The sequence below is a fragment of the Euleptes europaea genome, chromosome 9, assembly GCF_029931775.1.
Source record: "Euleptes europaea isolate rEulEur1 chromosome 9, rEulEur1.hap1, whole genome shotgun sequence".
NCBI lineage: Eukaryota > Metazoa > Chordata > Lepidosauria > Squamata > Sphaerodactylidae > Euleptes > Euleptes europaea.
In genome coordinates, this window is record NC_079320.1 from 43,946,189 (window position 1) to 43,972,913 (window position 26,725).

Below are 26,725 nucleotides of genomic sequence, written 5' to 3' on the forward strand. Positions count from 1 at the left end.
ATCAGAATGTTCCACTGCTGTATACATTACTGCTGTGGTATGGACCTTGACCCCTGTGCCGGAACAGCCCCACTGATCTGTGGGCTCTGTTCTGTCTCTGAGGTTTCTGGACATCCAACAGTTGTCCAAGGTCTCCTCCTGGCATGTGCCACACACCTGGTTTTCCCAACCCTCAGAGAGGCTGTTCTTTTCCTCTTTTGGTTCAAGCACTTCCACTGCCTGTGTGGAAAACATAGCTCCTGGTTGAAGTTGAACACTTCCTGGCTTGTTGGACAGGCTTTTTTTGTTGAGTTGAAGTATGCGTACCATAATACAGATTATTCTTTCTGGAATTTCCAGTTATTATCAAATTCAAATTTCAAATACCTTTATTGGCATAGTACAATCTGCAGTATATAAAAGGATAAAAGTTAGAGTAAAATAAAATTAATATAAATCATTCCTTAATGTTGTGATTCTACTTCCGACTAGATTCCCATCAGTTGACTACTATCGTCAGAAATTTTGCCACGTTTTCGGTTGTCTTAGGATTCTTACCAGCTAATAGTTTGTGAAGTATTTTCGTATTATTTGAGGAGAAGTTCAAAACTATAGGTTTTATTAGGTTTCCTCTTGGGGAATCATAAATATGGCAGTCCAAAAGAATATGAGACAGGGAGTCAGGACATCCTGCGCCACATCTGCAGACTCTTTCAGCGTAAGGTGTTTTCAGGAATCTGCCACAGAAGATCGCTGAAGGCATTGAATTAGTCGTAGCTTGCATAAAGACTTTCCTGAGTTTAGGATTGTCAAGACGGTCCAGGTAGTTTAAATAGAAATTTGGTGGAAGTCCAAAGTATTGAGGTGAGCAAATCGGCGGCGTTAAAGGAAATTTGCGCTGGAACTCATGATCAACTAGTCTTTGTTTTATTAGACTTAGGATATATCTCTTGCTGGACAGAAGCAGGGAGTCCAGGTCGATGCCTATCTGGGCAATTCCAGTTATTATAATTATGCTTCTCTCTGAAAGGACCTAGTAAAACAAACAAATGTGCTAAATAATATTGCTTATTAAAGTCGCTAATTGTACAGTGAAACTCAAAGTCTCCAGCAATGTTGAGTTTAATTCTTCAGTGTATCTTTTGTTGCATATTTATCATTTTGTAGAAGGAAACAGATTGTAGACTCTACTGGGTCGGAAAGACACTGGTGTGAACAGGTGGAAGGAGTCTAGCTTCCGTCAGATTGACAAAGCATTCAATATGCCAGCATACTTCACCATATGTACCATAACAACTTACTCTGCCAGCAAAGCTGAGGCATACAGACAATTGTTTTCTAAGTCTTCACTTTCATTTTACAGGTTAAATAACCACATCTAGTTTTTTAAAAAAAACCTTGTAAAAATATTATTTGTAGTTGAACATTTGGCCAGCTTCTAATGGAACCAACAATTTGTGTGTTTATAAATCTGTGGTTCATTTGAGCAGAGCTGTGTAGGAAGTGAAAATATTCAAATGATAAATATGTACTGTTGTAGGTGGTTTTGTTTGGAAGCAACTGCTCACTGGAAATATTTCTTCTACTGTCCTGTCTGCTTGTTTACAGAATGTCGTGTTATGAAATCATCTTATTCCCGCTCATCTGGCACTCCAAGGTATTCTGGATCTAAAAGCCCTGGTCCTTCCCGTAGAAGCAAGTCACCTGCTTCAGGTATAGCTATTAAGAAAGAGAAATGCATTTCAGGTTTAACAATTAAATTTATGATGTATCATGGCTATAAAATGGCTTGCAGCAGCTTCATTCTTACCTATTCCCAACTGATTTTGCCCCACTTTGAGTTCCTTCTTTTTTTATAGCACCAACAGTGGTACGGTATATAGAGTTTCATAAGCAAAAATCCTAGGCTCTTGACTCCAGCAACTAACTTTACAATCTGAAACTAACAATGGGAAGTCAAATGAGAAGAGCAAGGATAACCAGGAATAGTGTGAACAAATGCAGGCCACAGTTGTAAGGACACTATTCTGATAGTAAGCCCCATTTAGTATAAAATTTCTAAAGAAAAGTTGCCCTAAATATTTCCGCCTCAAATCATCCCAACAACAGCAGTACAGCAAAATATGTTCCAGGGTCTCTATATGGTCATCCCCACATACACAGCTTCTATCTGAATTGGGAATGCCTGCAAAGTGTCCTCCAGTAACCATAAACAGAAACGCATTCAGCCTAGCCAACATAAACACTCTTCTATATTGATATACCATTACATTAAAGACATATTGTGGAATGGACTTAGAGGAGATTAAACCATGAGTGGTCACAGAGCAGACTTGCTGAGCTCTCTCCTGCGTACTACTAAGATCAAGGGATGTTACCCTAGATTTACGTTCATTCATCTCGTACACCTCATTAGGGTTAAAACCCAGTTATTTGCAATAACTTTTCCAAGAGAACACAAATTGATCTTTTCCAATAAGGCTTATAATTCCCTCTTTAGACACAAGCATCTTATGGTATAATTAAAAGGCTCTTTGCCATGCAAGAGCCTCCAGGGATTTCTGATCCAATTCCATTCTAAGAGCTACCCCAAAAACACAGTTTGGCATCTCTGCAATGGAATGGAGAAATTGCGTTAGTGGTTGATGAAGGCATTGATCAACCACTATCAATCAGGACCGTATAGTCATTGGGGAGTCACCAGGTATATAGTTCCCGCCTCTAGAATAGAAAAAAAACTTTCGTATTGCTTGAAAATTTCACTTTGAGTTTAATATTTTAAAGATGTAGTTTCCAATTTAAATTAGCTTGGAATGTAATACCCAAATAATTAAATTGTCTGACCTGGTCGACTTTATTTCCTTCAGTATCAAAAATGTTGTTTTGGGACAAGTGGTTTCTTGACAGCTGCAGAAATATTGAAACATACAGGCAATTTGTTGATTGCTGGGTGACTTGTTGTGTTGGCAACATAGCGCCTACCTCTCTCCTTACCATTCCTCTAAGGACCCAATTTTAACCCAGTTTCAGTATGGCACAATTTAAGAATACGTTTCTTTAAAGATCAGTATACAAAAAGGTAAATATTGGTTCACTCATAAGATTTGCTGGAAAACAAGTTGTGGTTGATTTTTCTTTCCCATTTTGTTTTCATTTGTTTACTTTACCTTCCTTTCTTTTGTGTCTTTGAATAACCTCTCTCCTATCTTTTTCCTTTGTGTCAATTGAATGAATACAGTAAAGAGGGGTGGCTACTACTCCAGTACTTACTCTTCATCAAAATCCCCAGGTGAGCCATTGCTATTAAGGCTTTATAACACCACCTTGTCACCTACATTTTCATTTTATCCCTTCTATCTGTTTCTGTGTACATATTACTTTGCACTGTATATTTTATGATTTGCAAAACTAAGGCAAGATGTCATTATCTTGTCTCTGTGTTTGATATCAGAAAGTAATAGCAAATGGGATCGTTATCATTAAATCAGACCTCGGCAGACAGTGTAGTAAAATTAGATTTATTAAACTGTATTTTGACCAACAAATAAGCAACATTGGGCCTGTATGTGTGTTAGGAGAAACATTTGCTGATGATCCACACTTGGTGAGAAAGGGGGTTTCTGAAACCTTACAGTTAAATTCAGATTTTGAGGGCAAACCCCTACCGGTTAGAGAACTTGGTCAGTGGTTAGGATTCTTGTAAACTTTAGTTAAATACTGCTGGAGACATGTGCATATCAGTTCATTACTCAGTACTCTGACTTGTAAGATATTTCCAAGTACTATGTTTGAAGTGTTGTCTGGTGATACAAAATTGGTGTTTGATCCCATACACAAATCTGGTTTGAAATGCACTTTACATCAAAGATCTGAGATTGGATCACTTCCTTATTCAGACTGGGAGAAGCACAGGGAAAATTATGGAGGTAGAGCTTCGCCAGCGCAAAAAGTGTGTAAGAGTTCTACCATGGATCTTACACTATTAGGGCTGTTGTTGCTGGGATTCAGACTTTGCTAGTATATTCAACTGCTTCAGCTGCATCTGAGTTATTCCACAGCTCTAGCCCCTGAGTTCAGCTGAACATGTAGTTAGAATTCAGGGTAGTTGACAGGAAGCCCTTCCTGAGGCTGACAGCTGGTATGATGTGAGGTTCAGGAGTACTCTGGGTTAGGCAAAATGCTATTTTGTATTCCTTGGGGGATAACCCCTCTTTCTAAACTGCAGCTGATGGTGCCTGTTGAAAACTGAAAAATTCTGAAGACTGATCAGCATTTCTTATTGTCATTTAATTCATCCAATGGGGATGACCTTTTGGGGAAAATGCCAGTATCCTATAAACATAATAACATAAAATAATGAAATAAAATGGACAAATAAGACTATATACTTTTTGCTGTATGTTTTTTTTTTTTTTAAGCTTAGTTCAGGGCTTCCATTTCATTGTTTGGATATGGGCCTAGGAATCCTTCCTTTTGCCAGTAAATGCTAATTCCCTACATAACATTTTATAATCCATTGCTGTACAGTCATACTATCAGTTTAGGTCCCCAACTATATTAGAATTAGAAGTAATTGAGTAGCTAGTTTGGAAGTCTTGGCTTGCCCAACAGGTTCAGCACTGCAGGCATTCACACAGCAAAAACAATGGTGCTTGTTAAGTGAAGTTCTGTTGCCTATTATAGATATTCTTTACACAGCTGAAGCAGTGTAGGTGGTAACTAACATTTCCATGGAAACCAAATGTCTTGCTGGCAGGCTCGGTTTTTCTTGAAGGAACAGCACTGTATAAAAAAAAAGTGGTTGAAAACAATCTTGCTCTTTGAAAAATCTCCTTTTTTCTTCATCTCACTAGGCATACATGGACCCATTTTTGTGAAGATGTGGCAATATGTTTATTATATGGCCTTGCGAATAAGCAAATGTGGTTTTCCTATTAGCTTATTTTCTGGAAAATAAATGAACTTAACTGAGCTGTCATCTAACTTGGATGAGATGAGCCCAATTTTTTTATACTGCATGCTGAGAATGCATTGAGTACACTGTTATGTACATTGTTAACTGAGTAAGAGAGAAAACTGGCATGCATACTAAATGGCAAGTCAAAATATTTTGCTCAGCATGGCAGCTCCCTTACTCTACCTCTAACATAAGAGTATAGTTGAGATAGGATTAACTTGGATCATAACTGGTAGTTTGGAAGCCAGAAAGTTCCTGAGAAGGGGTTCCCTTCCTATAGAGCAGCAATTGAGAAAAAAAATAAAATTTGGAGTGTGATAGTTCTGAGGGGACAATTTTTAAGTTTATACGTTCTCTCTGGTGTCTTTATGCCCTGAGTACCTAGCTTGCTGGGGGTAAAGGGAAGATGACTGGGGAAGGCACTGACAAACCACCCCGTAAACAAAGTCTGCCTAGTAAACGTCGGGTTGTGACGTCACCCCATGGGTCAGGAATGACCTGGTGCTTGCATAGGGGACCTTTACCTTTACCTTAGGACCTTCTTACAATACTATTTCTAAAGCAATCTTATTTTAGTCATGTACTCATGCAACATAAGCAATATGTCTGGCCAGGTACAACCCCCAACATCCCAACATCTTCACAGATAGAGATTGGGGAGCGGGGGCACGGTTGTAGCTCTTCATAGTTAAAAGTGTTCAGCATGACTACATTCCGAAAAAGATTTTCAAATATTTCATTTTGTTTCAGGGAGACACATATGAAATAAACAATTTTGCTTATGTGGAAAATCAAGTTTAGTGACACTGTTTAATATCTATTATAGCACCTTTTAAAATGAAGACTGGCTAAGTGATAAGATGTCTAAGAGAATGTTCCTGACATGATAGAATGTTCAGACACTGTCATAGTTGTGGGAAATAAAAAATAGTTTTGGCCTAAGATTAAAACTCCCCTCAGGCCCTATATGAGGGGCATTTTTATATCTATAAATTCCAAAAATAAAAAAGAACGAGAAAAGGCTTTGACAGAACTGCAGACCAACCTGGCACATCTAGAAAAAATTCATCAACAAACAAACAGTAAGAAAACTTTGAAAGAAATTAAAAAGATCAGACATGCAATCGATCTACTTTACACAGAGGAGATGGCGAAGAAACTAAAATTTGTAAAACAAAAGCACTTTGCACATGCTAACAAACCAGGGAAATACCTGGCATCCATGATCAAAATAGAAAATCGGAAAAGAGCAATAATTTCAACAAAAATAAATGGGAAGATAACACATAAAGAAGATCAAATATCACACCACTTCCTAGAATACTTCAAAGAACTCTATAAGAAAAGACTACAGAATGAACAAACGGAGGACATAACAAATTATATTCAGCAGAACCATCTTAATCAACTCTCTAAGGACAATATAACTCTTTTAAATCAAGATATTACAGTTGAAGAGGTACAACAGGCAATTAGGAAGTTGAAGAACGGGAAGACGCCTGGGCCTGATGGGTTTACAGCCATGTACTATAAATCGTTCATAGAAGAAATTGCACCACTATTAGCAAAAGTAATGAATGGTATATGTAAGACAGATAGAGTCCCTGACACTTGGAAAGAAGCATATATAACACTTATTCCAAAAGAAGGGGCTGACCCAATGCTACCTGCGTCGTATAGGCCAATATCTCTTCTTAACACAGACTATAAAATATTTACAACAATAATAGCACAGAGACTGCTAACCTATGCGGATATCTTGATCAGTCCGGATCAGACTGGATTTATACCTAAACGTCATATGGTAGATAATATTAGGTTTCTGAACAATGCGAGAGAGTTGGTAAAACGCAGAAAAGAAAAACTGGCATTTATATTTGTGGACGCAGAAAAAGCTTTTGACAATGTGTCATGGAAATTTATAAGACAAGTAATTTATAGTATCAGTAATGATGGCAACCTACTCCATTGGATTTCCAGTATTTATACAGATCAACAGGCTAAGTTGTTAATAAACGGAGCACTAACAAAAGACATAAAAATAGAGAAAGGAACCAGACAAGGATGCCCTCTATCACCACTACTATTTAACTTAACACTGGAAATATTAGCAAATAAAATTAGAACAAATCAGAAAATAACCGGCTTACAAATACAAGGAGAAGAATTTAAAATAAAGGCATACGCAGATGATGTTCTATTTACAATTGTGCGACCAGAAATAAGTATCAAAGAGCTTATGACTGACATTCAAAAATATGGAGAGCTGTCAGGTTACAAACTGAATAAAGTTAAAACAAAAGTTTTTCTGGAACATACAACCAAAGAAGAGGAAGCAAATATAATTACTCTCTCAGGATGTACGATATCAACTAAACCAATAAAGTATTTAGGGATAACATTTCCAAAAGATAATCAAGACCTGTTTACGCATAACTATCAAACGATATGGAATAAGATTGAGGCCGATCTTCAAACCTGGACTAGGCTAAAAACTTCCTGGCTAGGTAGAATAGCTATAGTTAAAATGAATATCCTGCCAAGATTAAACTTTCTATTCCAGACGTTACCCATCAAAATTGCAGATAAAATACTAACATCCTGGCAACGAAAAATCAATAGATTTGTTTGGGACAAGAAACACCCCCGAATAAAATTTAAAATCATGACAGACGAAAAGAAAAGAGGGGGAATGGCACTTCCAAACCTAATTATGTATCACCGAGCGGCAACATTGGTATGGATCAAAGACTGGATCATGCAGATTAATGAAAGAAATACTAAACTGGAACTTGCAGGACTGCAATGTGGAGTACACTATCTGCTTTGGGGGGAAAACTGGAAGAAAAACCTAGAAGAAATTAAGGGTCATCCAACTGTAGAAAACATGGTGACTACCTGGCAGAAACTTAAACCAAGATTGAGTTCTAACGGATCATTGTTGATAGCACCCCTTAACGTATTCGGTATGATAATGGACAGAAAACAATACGGGACAATACAATATCAAGACCTGGTGAAAACAGATGGTACAATTAAAACGTTGTTGGAGATACAAGAGGAATATCACCAGATGCCATGGCTAACCTATCACCAACTAATCTCAAGATTCAAGGAAAATTGCATAACCAGGGGAGCACTGAAGCCAAAAACAGAGTTTGAACAGATGATAAGTAAAACCTCTCAACATCTACTAGGTAAAATCTATAAGCTCTTGGTGACATACGATACGGAAGATGAACAAGTGAAGTCATGCCAGATTCAATGGATGGAAAATCTGAATGAAATTATAACAATCGATGAATGGGAACAACTATTTCGCAGAAATCTCAAGTTCACTCTATGCCAAGGGATTCATGAAAACTGGTTGAAAATGTTACATAGATGTACCTGACACCGAGTGATATTCAAAACATGAATAGCTCGACATCTGGTCTATGTTGGAAATGTTGCAAAGCCAGGGGCACTTTTTATCATTGCTGGTGGACTTGTAAATCAGTCCAGAAATTCTGGAAGAAAATACACAAGAACATAGAAGGCATTCTCGGTTACAAAATTATATATGACCCTGAACTATACCTACTGAATAAAACTCCAGACAGCATCGACAAGGACCAACAAGACATGTTAAAATACTTAGTTACAGCTGCAAGAATAGTTCTAGCATCGCTATGGAAAACTAATAGAATTCCACAAATCGAGACTTGGATTGATAAAGCATATGAATATATCACAATGGCACAATTAACTGAAACACTACAGAAAGAAACTCATAAACAAAATAGAGATAAATGGAAATCCTTCTACGAATATATTAAAACCAAAAAATGATAACAAAACTTTATAAGACACAGCAGATTCATAATGGAGATCGAATATAACCTATCAAAAAGTTAATATATTATTACAACCTACCAGGGGGCGGTATTAGATATGCCAACGTTGTATAACATTAATACACGTATTTATCTCTCTTTCTATATATATATCTTTTCTTTTCTTTTAATTTTATTCCCCTGCCCCTTTTTCCTTCTGTATCCCATTTTCTATTAAAAACCAATAAAAATATTTATTAAAAAAAAAAAAAACTTCCCTCAGGCCTTAAAGATGGGACTAGCTATGTAAACAAGTTTGGGAGATGCAAATTCATCAGCTTAGTGAGAAGAGGTTCTTTAAAGTGGTAAAGCAAAAGTGCAGTGGGGATAGAGGAAGGAATCACTGCTTTGAAAATGGGGACCTGAGTCTGAGTTCAGAGACGCAGGCTTTCTCAAAAGTAGAACAGATGGGACTAAGGGGCCACCAGCAATGGGAATGGCTATGAGGGGAAAATCAAGAGCAGGGGATTTTATGCAGATATGTAAGGCAGAGGCAGAATCCTTGAGTTTTGAATGAGCAGGGAGACTGGTGCTAAGAAGATGAGTGCAGCCTGTCAAATTCAGTGAACATATTATGGGGGAGCAGGCTCATGCCCACCACCCCCAACTTCAGTTGAACCTGAGAACAGAGTGTGTATGCCTACAAAGTGTCTGCATGATTTGAATTTTTCACTGTATTAGATTGTGTGGACAGAGCCTACACGCATGCACACTGTGTGTAAACTCTACACACGTTTAACAAGATGAGAACAGTGGACATAAACCTGCTTCCCACCCATCATGCATTCACTGAAAAAGTGTCTTCTGAAAAGGCATATAGTGTATTTAGAGGGCTGAACAGTAGAGACTCGAGAAGAGAGAAGTTGGAATTGAGAAAGTGGAACTGGGTAAAGGAAAGAGCTGTGATTCTTCCATCCACTTACCTCTAGATTTGGCCCACTGTTTTGGTGTGTTTAAGATAGTTACAAGTCCATTGTAGTTGTGTATCATCAATACATCCCTTTTATATGCACTGTTGATATCTAACAAGTTGAGTGGGTTTTATATTATGATAGAACAGTATCTCCTAACATGATTTCCAGATTTTGTTTCATTTCTAGTAATACTTGTTTCTTTTCTTTGCCTTGGTTACTCCCATTAGTCAATGGAACCCCCAGCAGCCAGCTTTCTACTCCTAAATCTACAAAGTCTTCTAGCTCTTCACCAACAAGCCCTGGGAGTTTCCGAGGCCTCAAGGTATGTAGCGGATAGCTTGGCCTATTCCCAGCAAAATGATTACTTCTGCTTTGAAATGTTCTAATTGTAGAGAAGCAACCAAAATAAATTGCAACATATAATGTACTAAAATAATACAAATTGAAGCAAATATGTATTGTGTACCTAGTACACAAGGCTGCATGGCATAACATGATCTCATCAGATCTTGGAAGCTAAGCAGGGTTGGTACTTGGAAGGGAGACTAAGGAAGACTCTGCAGAGGAAGGCAATGGCAAACCACCTCTGCTTCTTGCCTTGAAATTAAAACCCCTTGCTGGGGTCACCATGAGTTGGCAATCAAAGAAATAAGTTGGAGGCCTATGAGGGAGGTAAGCAATTAGGAATTCCCCGGTAGTACAACAGTACAACATTACTGAATGCTGGGCCTACTGAACTCGGGGCCTAAGTAAGTTACCGGCTGCTTGCCTGTTCCTGAACCTAAACAATCTAATGCTGTTTTGCATCTGCCCTGATTGTTGAGGTTTGGACTAGATGAGAAGGAAGCTGCTCATCTTGTCCTGTGCCCAAGTAGTATGCCATCAAATGCTTAATTTCGCCTGGGGGGTTGGAGAATGAGAGTTGGAGAATGATGAATACATATTCCTCAATTCAAATTTCCTTTCACATTCCAGAATACTCTGAAATCTTTGAGGTTGTGACACTTTCAGGCCACCTTCCTCTCCATGCTTTGATTTGTTGCTTCCTTTTAACTGATGCAATACATCTTGACTACTCATAAGCAATAATCCCCACCAAATCAATGGGGAGGGGGAATTCACTTATATTCCTGTGGAGTCTCCTGAGCTTACCAAACCCCTACTTTGTCTGTGAACAGCAGTGTTTCACTTTCCTATTGAGAGGCACTCAGCCATGAATTGTGGTATTTTTATTTTATTTATTTGTACCCCACTTCTCTCCCCAATGGAAATAAAGTGGCGTACAACATTCTCCTCTTCTTCATTTTATCCTCACAAATGCACTGTCACGTAGGTTCAGCTGAGAGTGTCTGAATGGTCCAAAATCACCCAGCAACTTCCCTGGCAGAGTGGGAAATTGAACCTGGGTCTCCCAGATCCTTATCCAACCTTCTTCTAACCACCATGTTAGAAGGCCCAGTAAGGCTATGGAAGAGTGGGAAGAGATCTTTCTCCTTTTGGTTAATGTACTAAGTTGCATTTTTCTGGATACTTGGGAATGTGGAAATCTGTACCTTATATGTAAGAAGAAGAGTTGGTTTTTAGATGCTGACTTTCTCTACCACTTAAGGGAGAATCAAACCGGCTTACAATAGCTTTCCCTTCCCCTCCCCAAAACAGACATGCTGTGAGGTAGGTGGGGCTGAGAGAGCTGAGACTAGCCCAAGGTAACCCAGCTGGCTTCATGTGTAGGAGGAGGGAAACCAACCTGGTTCACAAGATTAGCTTCTGCTGTTTATGTGAAGGAGTAGAGAATCAAACCCGGTTCTCCAGATTAGAGTCTACCACTCCAAACCACCGCTCTTAACCACTACCCCATACTGGTTCTCTAATGATTATGCTAGGCCAGAGGGCAAACTGCCCACTCCTCAGCGTTAGGTTATATTTGTTAATTTATTTGGTCAAGTGTTGGAATGTATGTATGAATGTACATATATATATCTACCACCTTTCTGCCAATATGGTCAAGGTGCTTTTCATTTATAATAACGGTTTACAAACTGATAGACATTATACAAAAGAGAAATAAAAGAATTAGAAGGAAAAACCAGCAAATTCAGATGCCAGCTCTTACATCATATTATATCAGGGCAGGAGTAATGGTTGTCAACATAGGCTGTTCTTGGGAGGTAAGGAACCAAATGGAAACTGTTCCCAGACAGGATAGGGCCCTTTCCCTGTGGCATTTCCCTCTGATGAATCCAGGTAGAAAGGAAATTTGTCTCTGTAAACAACTGTTAACATTTGAAATAGGCTGCTGTAAGGATTAGTGTGTAAAACACTTTGAACACTGAAATTTGTGTACAATGGTATGCATTATTAATAATACATAGTATGCAGCCATTTGGGTATATACTCAAGCTGTGCTTTGTTCATTTGGGCTCTGAGTAACACTCATGTATTTGAATTAGAACAGTTACTTATTTCAGTACCTGAAATGCATTCTCAGCACTTGTTTCTAGGAAATTGTCCAACAGGCATTCGTTCCATTAAAAAAAATTAGCCTCCACAACAGTATAGCTATCACTGAACTCTCAGTTTATACCTGACGAAAGGTTGTTGTATTGAGATTGATTTGTCACTGTGAAGACGTGAACTTTTCATTTTTGGGACTTCATTCTTCTGTTGATGAGAGCCCCATAGCATTAGGATATGGTATTTTGTGTGCAGGGAGTGGTAGTGGACTGGGCAAAAGACTCAGGTTTTGTCTCTTTTGTCATATGCAGGGTGGTACAAACAAGTTGGGGGAGTGCATCTTACAGGTACACTACAGAAATTTGTTTTATGTACAACATCTGTTGTAGCAGTGTAGCCATTCTAGGTAATGCATATGAGAGAATCAAAGAACAAACTTTCATGTGTGTGTGTGTCTTGCCAGTAATTTGTTTCCTGTTCCTAGCAAAATATGACAGGGAAGAACTGTTTTATTATTCCTACCCTGTGCAGACCTCTTGATTTGCCTACTAATATTTTCTTTGAAAAAACACATATGTGAAGCTGCCTCATACTAAATCTTCCATTGGTCTGTCAAGTTCAGTATTGCCTGCTCTGACTGGCAGCAGCTCTCCAGAGTAGAGGTCTTTCACATCACCTGTCCCCTGATCTTTTTAACTGAAGAGCCAGGGATTAAACTTTTTAACTGAAGAGCCAGGGATTAAGCCTGCCATTGGTCTATCAAGGTCAGTGTTGCCTGCTCTGACTGGCAGCAGCTCTCCAGTGTCTTGGTAGAGGTCTTTCACATCACCTGTCCCCTGATCTTTTTAAATGAAGAGCCAGGGATTAAACCTGGGGCTTTCTGTTTGCAAAGCAGATGTTCTGCCACTGAACTATGATCCTTCCCCAGTAAATATGAATCTGTTGCATAACCTAGATTGGCATAAGCCTCACATTATGTTGTTTTAAATAATTTTTTTTTTAATTTCAGAGCAAATATACTATAATATTTTTCTTATTTCAGAACATTACTGCTCATTGGAAAAATATCTCATCTCCATAATGCATCTCTCCCCCCCTCCCCTGATACTTAACTGGAACGCCTCCCAAAATAGGGCTTCACTGGCTATAATTTGTGGGGCTTCATTTTTGCTACTCAGCACAAATGGTCAATTGCTGTTCCATTCAGAAACTTGGCATTTACTCAATCGTAATTGCAGCCAGAATAATGCAAAAGGGACAATGTTCTTTTGGCTATTCTGGAAGCAGAAGATAGACAATTTAGAAAAAGTGTAACTCTTGTTAGTTTTAAATAGATTTTAAATAGTTTTAAATAGATCCTGATTGACCCGTGTCTGAAATGCTTTATCCTTTCACCACTTGTTCTATTTGGCTGGAATATATATTCAAATATGGTTTTGAAAGTTGGAGGAAGTCTGGGTGGGCATATGATAAAATTTCAACAAGAAGATGCATCAGGGGGCGATTTTAATATTTTTTGTACCCTTCCTAATTACATTTTGTTTTAATAATATTATGGAAACTTAATTGGTCCTTTTTCCTTCCCTATTTCTCATCCTCAGGCATCAGTTCTTCTGTATGTAGATGGCATTTCTTTTCTGTTTCCTAGGTAGGATTTAGATGACTCTTTGGAGGGAGGCATTGTATCCTGCTGAGGTGGCTTCCCTCCTGAAACCTTACCCTTCCAAAGCTTCACCCCCAAAGCTCAAGGAATTTCCCAACCTGGAGATGGCAACCCTAGGGAACTGATCTCTGTAGTTGGAAGATCTGTTGTGATTCCAGAAGATCTCCAAACCCCACCTGTAGGTTGGCAACCCTATCAGAGAAGGAAGCAGGAAAGGGGAGAAGCTATGGGAACTTTCAGAAAGGGACAAAAGGAAATAGCAGGGGAGAGGGAAATGAGATGCCTCCCGCAAGTCCTTGCAGGTTCCCACTTGTGTGATACTAATTGACACATAGCTTATCACTGACTGTTTTTTTGTTTGTTTGTTTCAGTTTGTTTGACCAATGCAGCTGAGGAGGCTACAAACTAAAGTGGCAGACAATGGCAAGGGTGGTGGGTTCTTAACTCCCCCCCCATGCCATTTAGTCCCCCAAGCTGTTTTTGACCCAAGAAGGGTGAAGATGTAGGTTCCTGTATCTTGTCTTTCCCATAGCAAGACAAAAGACATCATACAGAGGATGACGTTTTCTTTATAAAACATGGCAAGAAGGGAAGAGGTTCAAAATCCCTGAACCCTGCACTGGGTCTGTGCTTAGGTTTGCAGTCTCCTCAACTGCACTTGCAAAATAAAATCCCTGCTATTCGGGGCAAACCACACATGACAGAACATCATGTGAAGTTTGGCCTTGAGCCAGTGTAATAGCATATCTCAACAGATTTACTATTTTCTAGGCCTGATTCTGTAATACATTCTGAAAGAGCAATGCTGTTTTATTTTGGTGTAGATGCTGTTGGAGCCATTTGTGCATATTTGTCTGACAAGTAGTGTTATTTTTGTGTCTTCCTAGAACATAAGTGGCAGGCAATCTATTTTCTGTTTCTTTTCCTGTCTTGATGATGCAGCTTCCATTGGATTAGTTCAGCATATCTTAGTATCCTGGGAAATGTTAAAATAAAACCTTACTAGCCAGCTCAATTATTGATTTAAAATATTTTGCAGCATAACCAGACAATGTCAACTGCTACAGGACCTTATGTTGCCTAATGCTGTCCAGAGATTATTTTGACCACTCCTGAGCTCAAGCTAGAATTGTATTTTGAGCATCCAGTGTCAAATGATAACAATCATATAATTATAGAGTTGGAAGGGACCACCAGGATCATCTAGTCCAACCCCCTGCACAATGCAGGAAATTCACAACTATCTTTCCCCCCCCCCAAACCCCAGTGACCCCTACTCCATGCCCAGAAGATGGAGAAATAAGCCCTCCTGGATCCCTGGCCAATCTGGCCTGGAGCAAAATTGCTTCCTGACCCCAAAGTGGTGATCAGCATTACCCCGGGCATGTAAGAAAGGGCCACGAGAGCCAAACACTGATGCAACCCTTCCTGTCCTCCTTCTCATGATTTGCCTAGGTTCACAGAATCAGCATTGCTTACAGATGGCCATCTAGCCTCTTCTTAAAAACCTTCAAAGAAGGAGGGTTTGTGTGATAATCCTTTAAGTAAAAGTATAGCCTGAAGGCTGGAAAAAAACCAGAAGAATTGTATTGAAGTGAGAGAAGGTGCTTAAAATTCCTAATATTAGCTCAGTCCTACACATGCTTTATCTCACTGGATTGTATTTTGATTTTTCCTTTGTTCAGATTTTCAAGGAATTTGGAATTTTTTGATGAGGTTAGCTGGTGGAACTGAATGAAAGGATAAGAGAACATAGATATGCTTATCAGTGTAAAAAGCCAAAAGTTGGAAGCCAATCAAATAAATATTGGTGTTGCATTATCTGCCATTCTGTGATTAAACAACTCATTGGATTGTATCCAGAGCAGCAGTGCGTAATTTACATCACAGTGCGTAATTTTCTCACCTTCTGCTTCGATCCTAATGGACCCGCCCTGGAAATGATGCTCCTGGGATCAGCAAGGGGTGGTGGAGGTGCTTAGGTCTGCAACAAGAGAGGGAAGCCAAGACAGTTGCTTTCTCCAAGCAGAAATCCATCCATCTGCATAAGTACTGCTCTAGATCCAAGCCGCTTTAACTATTCCTGATACCCAAATGAACAGGAAATAATTGTAAAGTAGATTGATTGTTGCCAACGTTACCCTGATTAAGCATACTTAATTTTTGCTAATATTTTATTTTTTGTAATACTATTGAATCGGCTGCAGTTGCTTATGATAAGTCTAGTGATTTGTTTTTGAAAGATTTGTGAAGGCATAATTCTGAGAGCAAACAGGTAGTAAAATTATTCTGTGGAAAAACACAAAGACCTGGTAGACAGCTTTTATTTATACCTTCTCAGTTTAACTATTGATTGTATAATATATGTGAAAGGATGGAATATACTAAAGCTTTAGGGCAAATTATGAATTGCTAATTGTGAGATGCAAAACTGATTGCCTCATGACCTGTTGTACAAAGCCAACAGCTGGTAAAACTGCTTGTAACTTCGTAAGATTTTGGGCCTTTCCCTCTTGTGTGTGTGAAGTGCCGTCAAGTCGCAGCCAACTTATGGTGACCCCTTTTTTGGGGGAGGAGGTTTCATGGCAAGAGACTAACAGAGGTGGTTTGCCTGTGCCTTCCTCTGCACAGCAACCCTGGTATTCCTTGGTGGTCTCCCATCCAAATACTAACCAGGGCTGACCTTGCTTAGTTTCTGAGATCTGATGAGATCAGGCTAGCCTGGGCCATCCAGGTCAGGGCCTTTCCCTCTTAAATATAACTTAATTACCTGTTTTAAATACATTTTAGTTGAGAAAGTGCCCATCAGACTTGATAAAAGATAAGTAATATAGAAAAAAATAAAGGGCATTGGATACTATTTCTTGTGTCTGGCTGTGTAAACAGATCAAGTTGTTGGTTAATGTTGGCCTGGATACATCTGCACAGTGCTTAAGGCCGCAATACTAAGAACACTTTCCTGGGAGTAAGCCCCATGGAATAAAATGACACTTACTTCTAAGTAGGCCTTAGAATTGCACTGTAAGATTTGTGGACGTATAGTGTCTAAAGGATGGTTCATGCCCCTTTCTTTTGCCTCTTCTTTTGCATACTCTGAGTAGACAGGTGACATGTTGGTTAGATGTAACAAGAAAATGAAAAATAATCTATTTGCGTTTACTTCTTTTTAAATTGGTCTTGGATTCAATTATTCCTTCTCTCTTATTGTTCCATTTAACTTTTCCTGCTTATGTGAACAAATTATTTATTTCCTCTTGTAAGTTCTGCTTATGTGAACCACTCTACAGGATCTTTGAGAAAGTCTCCTTAGATTTAGTTACATTAGATGGGGCAACTGGCACAGCAGAGATGCTGTTGGTGAGAGCCAGCATGGTGTAGTGGTTATTATCGGACTAGGATCTGGGAGACCCAGGTTCAAATTGCCACTCTGCTATGGAACCTTGCTGGGTGACCTTGGGCCAGTCACACACACTCAGCCTAACCTACCTCACAGGGTTGTTGTGAGGATAAAATAGAAGAGAGGAGAACAATGTAATCCTATTTGGGACTGCATTGGGGAGAAAAGCGGGATATGAGTAAGTAAATAAAATAAAAATAAATAAGTGTTTATGGGAATGATTAAGAGACTGCATATCCGGGGCTTACTTTGAGTATATACAGTGTGTGTGGTTTTAAGCTGTCCACATTTAATTAAATATTAACAGAAGGACTAGCAGAAATTTGTTTTTTCAGCAATTAGAAATGCTAGTAAAATCATATTTGATTTTGACAGGTGACTGTGTAAAATATAAAGAAAGAAGGTGACTTGTTTGTATACCAGTGTGATAGCTCAGTAATATATTTAACTACTACAGAATTAACTCCTTGTATTTTTCTCAGATTCCACCACACTGTGAGTCTTCTTCTAATGTTAATGGCATGCCTGAACTATCACCTTGCATGAGTCCTGAAGGTAGGATCCAATTAAATGTGTAAATATTTTCACATTGCTTTGTCAATGTCTATGCTGAAGGTATTAAGTGCTGTTGTCTAATTTTATTCAGTCTGGCTTCCAGCCCCACATATGGATCAGTTTCAAATGCAGTGAAACAAGCAGTGACTTTATTAGTGCTGATGCAAAACAATTCTGTTTGGGACAGTAAGTGAGACTTATCCCGCTCTAAGCTACTTTGCCTGCATCCCTATGTCTGTGTCACCCTGCTTACATGATATGGGGGGAAAGAACCCATACGAGAGGGTATTGTGGGCATAATAATTTATCTCCAACCCAATGACATCTGCATAGTACTGCCATAGTGCAGGATTGTTGTTGACTGGGGTGGATGTTTGCATCATGTGAACTTAGATCTTCAGTGTGTATTATCAGGTGCTGAATGATTATTATCCATGCAGGGGGAAAAGTTTATACTTATGTATAACAATGTTTTTTGTTCTTGAAAGTGGTTGCAAATACTTGTATGATGCATGCTTCTGGGTGGGGACACAACCCATTTCAGTTAGATGGTAATATGTACCCAAAATGTTAGCCTCCGTTTACATAAGTGCAGCTTTATAACTGGTCACCTAAGAATTCCTTCTGTGAGGCACTGTTAGATTATTATGGATAGAGCAGGTTGTATAATAGAGGTATTACATGTTCACATTAAAGCATATCATAGAATCATAAAATCATAGAGTTGGAAGGGACCACCAGGGTCATCTAGTCCAACCTCACAACTACCTCCCCCCACACCCCCAGTGACCCCTGCACCATGCCCAGAAGATGGGCAAGATGCCCTCCCTCTCATCATCTGCTTAAGCTCATAGAATCAGCATTGCTGACAGATGGCCATCTAACCTCTTCTTAAAAACCTCCAGGGAAGGAGAGCTTACCACCTCCCGAGGAAGCCTGTTCCACTGAGGAACTGGTCTAATCATTAGAAAATTATGCTAATATGAGAATATGTGGGAAAGCCTCCCTGTGTTAGGAATTCATCCTGCTTTTAACACAGGGAGGCTTTCCCACACATTCTCATGTGTAGAATTAGAAATTCATCCTACTTTTATTTCTACATAGCAGAAAGAGTCATGAACAAATACTCACAGGGAGAAGGGAAAACATATGTTTTTCCCCACTTCCCCATCTAATTCTATCTTTGCTTGCCCACCCTTCATGCCTCTGTTTTCTCTGTCTCTTTTTCCTTTACCCATGCTCTTTTATTCTGCTCTAGGCACTCAAGTTTTTCCTCCCTGTTCCCTCCCACCACCTCCCACCCAGCCTTTCAGTGGCTTTCCTTTATCCCCCCTCTTTGCAAACCCTGTACAGTATCCCTCATTTCTGTTCTTTCCTCAACTTACCTTCCTCCATCTGTCTTTCTCTGTCTCTCTTTTTGCACAAATAGTTTATCACCAAAGTGCCACCGAAAGTTCTCCTCCCTCATAAATGATCTGGTGTTTTCTCTGCTCCCCCACAATTATTAAAAAATACCCCTTTTATATTTTTATGCAAGCTTGGGGTTTTCCCCAGAAGTAACATATACCTTGTCTCTGGGTGATCCTACTTGAGTGGATTTTTCTATCCTCACAGGACGCAGGACATTCATGGTTATTAGATATGCAGATTAATTGCCAACTTCCAGCTGGAGCAGGTGGCTAGAAAGCATAATATAGTATATCATATAGATTGAATGTTGAACTGCATAAAAACCTGTTCTCTGTGATAGCTCCGCAAGTTTATGCAGCTTGGATTAAGTTTCGCTTTTTGTTTCTCTTGTTCTAGTTGCAAATTTGAAAGGACACATTGTACTTAAACAAGGGGCTGTGTGGGAAGGGCTGTGGCTCAGTGGTAGAGCATCTGCTTGGCATGCAAAAGGTCCCAGGTTCAATCCCCGGCATCTCCAGTTAAAGCGACTAGGCAAGTAGGTGATGCGTAAGACCTCTGCCTGAGACCCTGGAGAGCCGCTGCCGGTCTGAGTTGACAATATTGACTTTGATGGACCAAGTTCCTGATTCAGTATAAGGCTGCTTCATGTGTTCATGTGTTCAAATACGCTATTTTTAAGTCCCTGTATTATAGCTATCGATGTAGCCTCATAAAATACTTGAGGTCAACGAGGGACAATCTAGATTACCTACTTCAGTGTTCTCCTTCCTTTTTGTCTTTTCTTTTTTGCAGGTGTGAATGGAAACAAATGCTCAGGGACATCAACAATTCTTGAGAAATACAAAGTAGGGAAGGTGATTGGTGATGGCAATTTTGCTGTGGTTAAGGAATGCATAGAAAGGTGAGGAAAGAAACAACATACTATTCATATTTTTACTTAACTTCAGCCCTTAAACTGTGTATTTAATGTACAGAAGGAAAATATTATAATTTCAAAGACAATTGAGTGCCACATTTTATCTTTTTGTCATTTATGCGGGGGGGAGCATTTGTTATTGTAATGCCCTAGAACCGTGTTGGCAAACCTATGGCACGCATGCCCGACCCGGCACGCGTAGCCCTCTCTGCCGGCACGCGGGTAAGTGGCTCGGGACGGGATTGAAAGTCCAGACGGGCGAGGCAGCGACGAATGGAAGAGGTGGAGAGACAGCAAGCCCGCTTCCTGAGGGACGGGCGAGGAACCGGCAAGCCGACAGCCGGGAGAAGACGGAGCGCAGAGACGCGGCGGTCAGAGGACTTGGCTGGGGGCGTGGGGAGGACGGCAGGATGTTTCAGCCCTCCCTCTAGTCCCGCCCCCAAGACCTTATTAGGGCTGAAACATCCTGCCCTCCTCCCCACGCCCCCAGCCAAGTCCTCTGACTGGCGCAGGCACAACTGGGCGGCGGGGCTACAGCTGGGGTGCGGCGTCGCGCCGCCGCGTCTCTGCGCTCTGTCTTCTCCCGGCTGTCGGCTTGCCGGTTCCTCGCCCCGTCCCTCAGGAAGCGGGCTTGCTGTCTCTCCACCTCTTCCATTTGTCGCTGCCTCGCCCGTCTGGACTTTCAGTCCCGTCCCGAGCCACTTACCCGCGTGCCGGCAGAGGAGGCTCCACCCCAGCCTCGTCGACCCATAGCAGTCCAGGGGCTGCAGGGACACGGCTTCTTGCAAGGGAGGCCGAGCCCGCCCGCCCGCTGCAAAAGGCCCCCGAAGGCCGGGGCGTCACCTGCGGCACCTCTCCGCTCGGCCAAGAGGAGCCGCCGCCGCCCCTGTTCTGTCCAGCGCATTCGGCGATAAATAAGTGGGTTTTGGGTTGCAGTTTGGGCACTCGGTCTCTAAAAGGTTCGCCATCACTGCCCTAGAAGGATTCATTTCATATTTTTTATGATTTTATAGGTAAATATCAATTGAATTTAGAGAATGATCAAGCATCATCTTCATCCTACATAAGGGACAAAATTAACATGGCATGTTTCCAAGAAACCTGTAAAATAATTTTCCCCTAGGCAATGGCAGGGGCCGAGGCTCAGAGGTAGAGCATGTGCTTGACATGCAGAAGGTCCCAGGTTCAATTCCTGGCATCTCTAGTTGAAAGGACCAGGCAGTAGGTGTTGTGAATGACCTTTACTTGAGACCCTGGAGAGCCGCTGCCAGTCAGAGTAGACAATACTGACCTTGATGGACTGAATGTCTGATTCAGTATAAGGCAGCTTCATGTGTTCAATTACCGGAATATCCTGTTTATTATTAACTGGCATAATAATTGTACATGATGTCTAAGACAATACTGGTAGCTGTATTCCTTTTCTGCAAATTGCATATTTCCTCTTTGTTCTCTTTGTTTGAGATACTGCTGCAAGCTGTTAAATAAGGGAGGCTTGTTTACTCAATATACAATTATTCCTGATTGTAAGATAATTGGTGCTCTTAGGTTTTTGAGCTTTTTGTACACTTGGCTTTGGAAGTCTAAGGTCCAAACTAAATCCCAGCAGCTGCGCGGAACAGCTTCTTTAAAAAAGAGGAAAGACCAAAAGCGTTTGGAAAGGTGCTGTGGGGCGGGGGAGGAAGGGCTCCTGCCTCCCCCCAAGCCATTTTCCCACATGTTTTGGGGAGTTATTTTACCAGTTTTGCTGCACCATGTGCAACGAATAAAAAAGAGTAGCAGGGTGATGTGGGAGCAATGCTACACTTCCCAGTAGCTACAAGATGATAATAGGATTGTGCTGTTAATGCATATCCAAGCCTTCCGGTGTGATTTTAAAATTAAGAGAGAAGTGCTAGAAGCTTCAGTTAAATTTTCCTCCACACAAATGTCAGTGAAGTGAACTAACTGATTAACTGAAGGAACCCACCTTCCAAAGTTCGTTAAAAATGATTGCTATTTTATGCTGTGGTCACAAATTGCTATTTTATGCTGTGGTCACAAATTGGTGTGTGCTATGAATTCACAGTAAAATGGTCCAAAACATGTTCTGGTCCTTGGGTATGTATGGATTTCTGTGGAAAGGAAGTGAAGCTTTAGTTACTTTTTAAACTGTGAGTTAAAGTCTTATACATGGCTTGTTGTATTGTGGTCAAGTTATTTCTGACAATGGTGTCAGCTGGAAAATGCTGCAGGTGATTTTTTTTCTTAACTGGGAAACCAATGCATATTTATCCAGCTATTCAATAATTTAATATATAACATGGTAGAGCTGAGAAGCGTTCCAATTATAAATATAGTTGTGGTAGCTTTAAAAATATAGTGCTTGGCTCTCAAATGCCATTGAGGTGCTATTTTTTCTTTTGTTCTCAGTTCAATTTAGCTGTAACTATGACAACCTAGCAGACACAGCTGTGCTTTCACACCAGTGATATTATTCTGCTGTACCATGTTGTTCCATGATAAGCATCATTAATGCATTCTATTACAGCAGTACACTTGTACAGCAGGAATTGATTAGCTATAACAGGTTCAAAATAATGTCTACAGTTATCACTGTTTTCACTGTTTATGCCAAACTGGGCACTATGGAATCATTTAAGGGAAAATCTACTGCTCAACAGTCTCCATCAAATTCAAGCAGTGTTGACAACCCCCATAGAAAGGATTGAAAAATATGGCTACATATTCATAGGCCAATCCACCCTAATGCATAGTAAAAAGTTTAATTTATTTCCAAGTGAACCCTTGGCAAGGAGCTACGGACAGTCATGGCTATGTGATAAGTGTATTTTATGACACATGTTTTTTAAGGGTCTACAATAATGTACAAGTAGTCATTGATGAACTCTTTCTTGCTAGCAAGTGTTTCATGACGATCTAGATTGGAGCCTATAAAAACCTTGTATAGAACGTTCTTGCTCTTTAATCACCTCAGTTTGTTTGGCAGTCCCTCGCTTGTCACCTGGGATTGCTCCTTCTTTTCTCTTAAAATTATCTAGCAGTGGAAACAAAATCCCAAACTCTGTCTCTTTTCCTTTCTTCCACAAGCTGTAAAATAGTTTGAAAGTGCAAGACGTGCCTGGGAAAGTAGCATTTAAAACAAATGAAATGACAGGGTTATGGATTTTCTGCCATTGGCTGAGTAAGTTCATGCAGTGGGAAAGGGGAGGGGTTAGGGATCGTGTAGGGGAAGATCTGACTGGCTGTTTGGGCTGTTGGTTGCACAATGCACTGTAAGCCCCAGTACGCCGTAAGCCACTATCCTGAACTGTGATGAGGATTGCCAGTGGGGTGAATACAGTTTTCAAGACACTCCTCCCTCAAATCTCATTGTACCAATTATCTCATTGTAGATTTCTGAGCGCTAATGCTAATTGAATCATTGTATTTTTAATATTTTTCTTAATATTTAGCATTTTGTATAGCACTCTCAGATGTTCAAAGCATTTCACACATCTTATAATTTGTGCTGCCATATTGTGTATAAGGTTTATCCCCCAATGCCACATGCAAGATTTGAGCCAATAATTTCTGATATGTATCAGTCTCTTAGCTACTGTGTGTGTGTAAAGTGCCATCAAGTCGCACCCAACTCATGGCGACCTGTTATGGGGTTTTCAAGGCAAGAGACTAACAGAGGTGGTTTGCCAGTGCCTCCCTCTGTATAGCAACCCTGGACTTCCTTGGTGGTCTCCCATCCAAATACTAATCAGAGCTGACCCTGCTTAGCTTCTGATATCTGAGCCTCTTAGTAGCCTCTTAGCTACTAGGCTATTCAAATTTACATAGTATTTTTGCAAAATTGCTCTGACTATGTTACACATGCTGGATTGGATACAGCACAATTTTTCCACTTGCAAAAGAACACTTGCACAAGTAAAAACGCAAAAATAAGACCACCGTAGTCACTTGTACTAAGTCACACTTATTGTATTACCACATGTTCCTGCCTGCACTAGATTTTGTGCAACCAATTAATATGTAAGGAGGCAAGTGCTAGGGGTTGCACAAGATCTTGTGGAAGTGGAACTGGGCTAAGTCTGTTTGTGTCTCCACTTGCATGTCTCTGGATCCAAGCCACTATTTGAGAGGCACAATGTTCATGTCTTTCTCTTAGAACTGGTTTTTATGAAAACATATTTATTTATTAAGAGAATTTATATCCCATCCTTCCTCCTATGTTCTTCCCTCCTTCAAGTTATCCTTGCAACAACCTTGTGAGATAGGTTAGGCTGAGAGAAAGAGTGGCTGTCCAAGGTCACAAAGTAGATTTCATAGCAAGTGGAAATTTGAACCTGGGTCTCCCAAATTATAGTCCAACCCTCTAACTTGTTATATCACACTGGCTCTCAGTTTTACAGTGTGCATTTGGAAGACTGTTCATCAAAATAAACACAAATAAATCCCTTTTTCAATCTTTGATAGAAAACCAGTGTGGTGTAGTAGTTAGAGTGTCAGACTAGAATCTGGAAGGCCCAGGATTAAGTCCCCACTCTGCCATAAGCTTTTCCTGGAGACCATGAACTGCCATATCACAGGATTATTGTGAGGATAAAAAGGGGATGGAAAAGTCACATATTCTGCTAAAGATGTAATCTCATGGACATTAAGAGTTCTGTTGTCACTACTCAAAAGGGGCCTGGGGACTGAGCTCCAGGTGCTGGACGAGACATCCACCATGAGCTCCTCAAGGAAAGGGCAGGATAAAAATGAATTAGATGGATAGATAAAAATACCTCCTCCCTCCCTGTAATCCTGCATATCTACACTAACTTAAATGGAAATAACTCCACATAGTTGAACTGGTTGCCTGGTAACTGTGTTTAGGTTTACTAACAGACTTCTTAGCGCAGCATTACTGTAGAGGCATTGAATGGCCATAGGATATTTCTAATACAAATTGCTTTTAAAGGGATATTAATGTCTGTTAGTTCTAAAGATATATTAAAGTAACTGATCTAGTACATTTTAAAATAAATCTCTTTTAAATCTTAAATGACTGAGAAACCTGTAAACTGTGTCATGTGACTACAAGGCTGGAAGATATGGAGCTGGTTTAGCATCTGACACTAAAGAAGGGGCAGAATGTGAAGCATTAGGTCGCACTAGAGTAAATGATTGCAGTAAGTATGGCACTGGTAGTCAAGGCAACACATATGGCTTGCAGAGAAGCAAACAAAAGCAGTGCTGCCATCATTTTCTCATCTGTTCCCATTGAAGGCAATTGAATCACTCTACAATAAAAAAAATGAAGAGCAAATGCACAATTCAGGCAGAAATGCAAGTTATTTATTAAGTATTTTTGTTTGTTTGTTTCTTTGTAGGATCACTGGAAAGGAGTTTGCTTTGAAGATTATAGACAAAGGAAAATGCTGTGGAAAGGTATGAAGGGAATATAGAGTAATTCCATCCTAATATGAGAGATCACTCCACAGTCATCTCATCCAGGAAGATAGCGGAAGATTACAAAGATTGACAGTTTAATATCCAAATTGGCAAATAAAACCTTGAGTGACCATGATTCTCTGTTGCTCTGGGAAATTTGTCCCATTACCAAAGCAATGTTAGGATACATTTTCTGATCAGAACATTTATGACTGTTTATTCATCAGTGTTGTATATTTCTGAATGTTGTAGAGATGCATCTGCATTCACAAGTATGCGGTTAGCAGAATTACTCTGTCTAGATAGCATTGTTATTGCTTGCAAATTATGTTTGTAAATTATTGAGTAAATCAACAGAAAATGTATGCCATCTGTTTCATTAATTGAACAAAGAAAATGAAGTGGCATCCAATATCCTTTTGATAAAGACAAGAAGACATAATAGGTTTGCTTCATTGTAGCAAATGTTAATAATAGAAATATTCCCCCAAAGCAGTGCCTTTAATTACTGTAGTATGAAAGTTCAGCAGGCAACACCTGCCTATTGCATCTGAATTAAATATTTTGCCCAGAACAATTTATTCTTCATTGGTTCTAGTAATATAATCTGAACTTCAAAGTAAATTTCTGGAGTATTAGAACTATGAACTTGAACTGTAGTTTGCATGATGTCAAAGGGTCTAATTCAAGGGGTTTGTGGTTTCTATATAATAGAAACTGTGGGTGGGTGCATGTGTATATATTTTACTTTAGTGTGAAGGTAAAGTGGTGGGGCGTGGAGCTAAAATTGTTTCCAGACTTCACCATTAGAAACTTGTCTCAGAGGTGCACTACAGTCCATCTTAATGAATGCAGAAAAGCATTTTTCAAGTTTGAGCCCAGCCTTTGTCATCTTTTTAAACAATCCTTTTAGCTGTGTTAACCTTTTCCTTTGTTAATGTAATGTGATTTAAATGGTGCATTTCCTGGACCCTTATACTTCAGGTTGCAGGTTGGGGATTGCATGTTTGTATGCTTTCCCATGAAAAGATTCTCTGGACAAAAATATTTTGAATGTCAGGTAGAAAGGCATATTCATGTTTACACTAATGTTGTTCTGTGTGCAAAGAGAAAAAAATGGAGGGAAAAGATCAGAACAACAAGGGGTAGAATATTATTTATTTATTTATTATTTTCAA

At 39.8% G+C, this 26,725-nt stretch overlaps 1 protein-coding gene across 2 annotated transcripts in view; it reads left to right on the forward strand.

Moving 5' to 3' along the window:
- The window catches only part of DCLK2 (doublecortin like kinase 2), a 99,684-nt gene that overhangs the window by 56,015 nt on the left and 16,944 nt on the right, over nt 1-26,725 (forward strand). For both annotated transcript variants that reach the window (XM_056855502.1, XM_056855504.1), the window contains exons 4-9: nt 1,588-1,692; nt 3,218-3,268; nt 9,953-10,047; nt 17,722-17,794; nt 19,997-20,105; nt 25,487-25,544. In XM_056855502.1, coding sequence (XP_056711480.1) covers nt 1,588-1,692; nt 3,218-3,268; nt 9,953-10,047; nt 17,722-17,794; nt 19,997-20,105; nt 25,487-25,544 — 491 coding nt within the window. The remainder of the gene's footprint in view (nt 1-1,587; nt 1,693-3,217; nt 3,269-9,952; nt 10,048-17,721; nt 17,795-19,996; nt 20,106-25,486; nt 25,545-26,725) is intronic.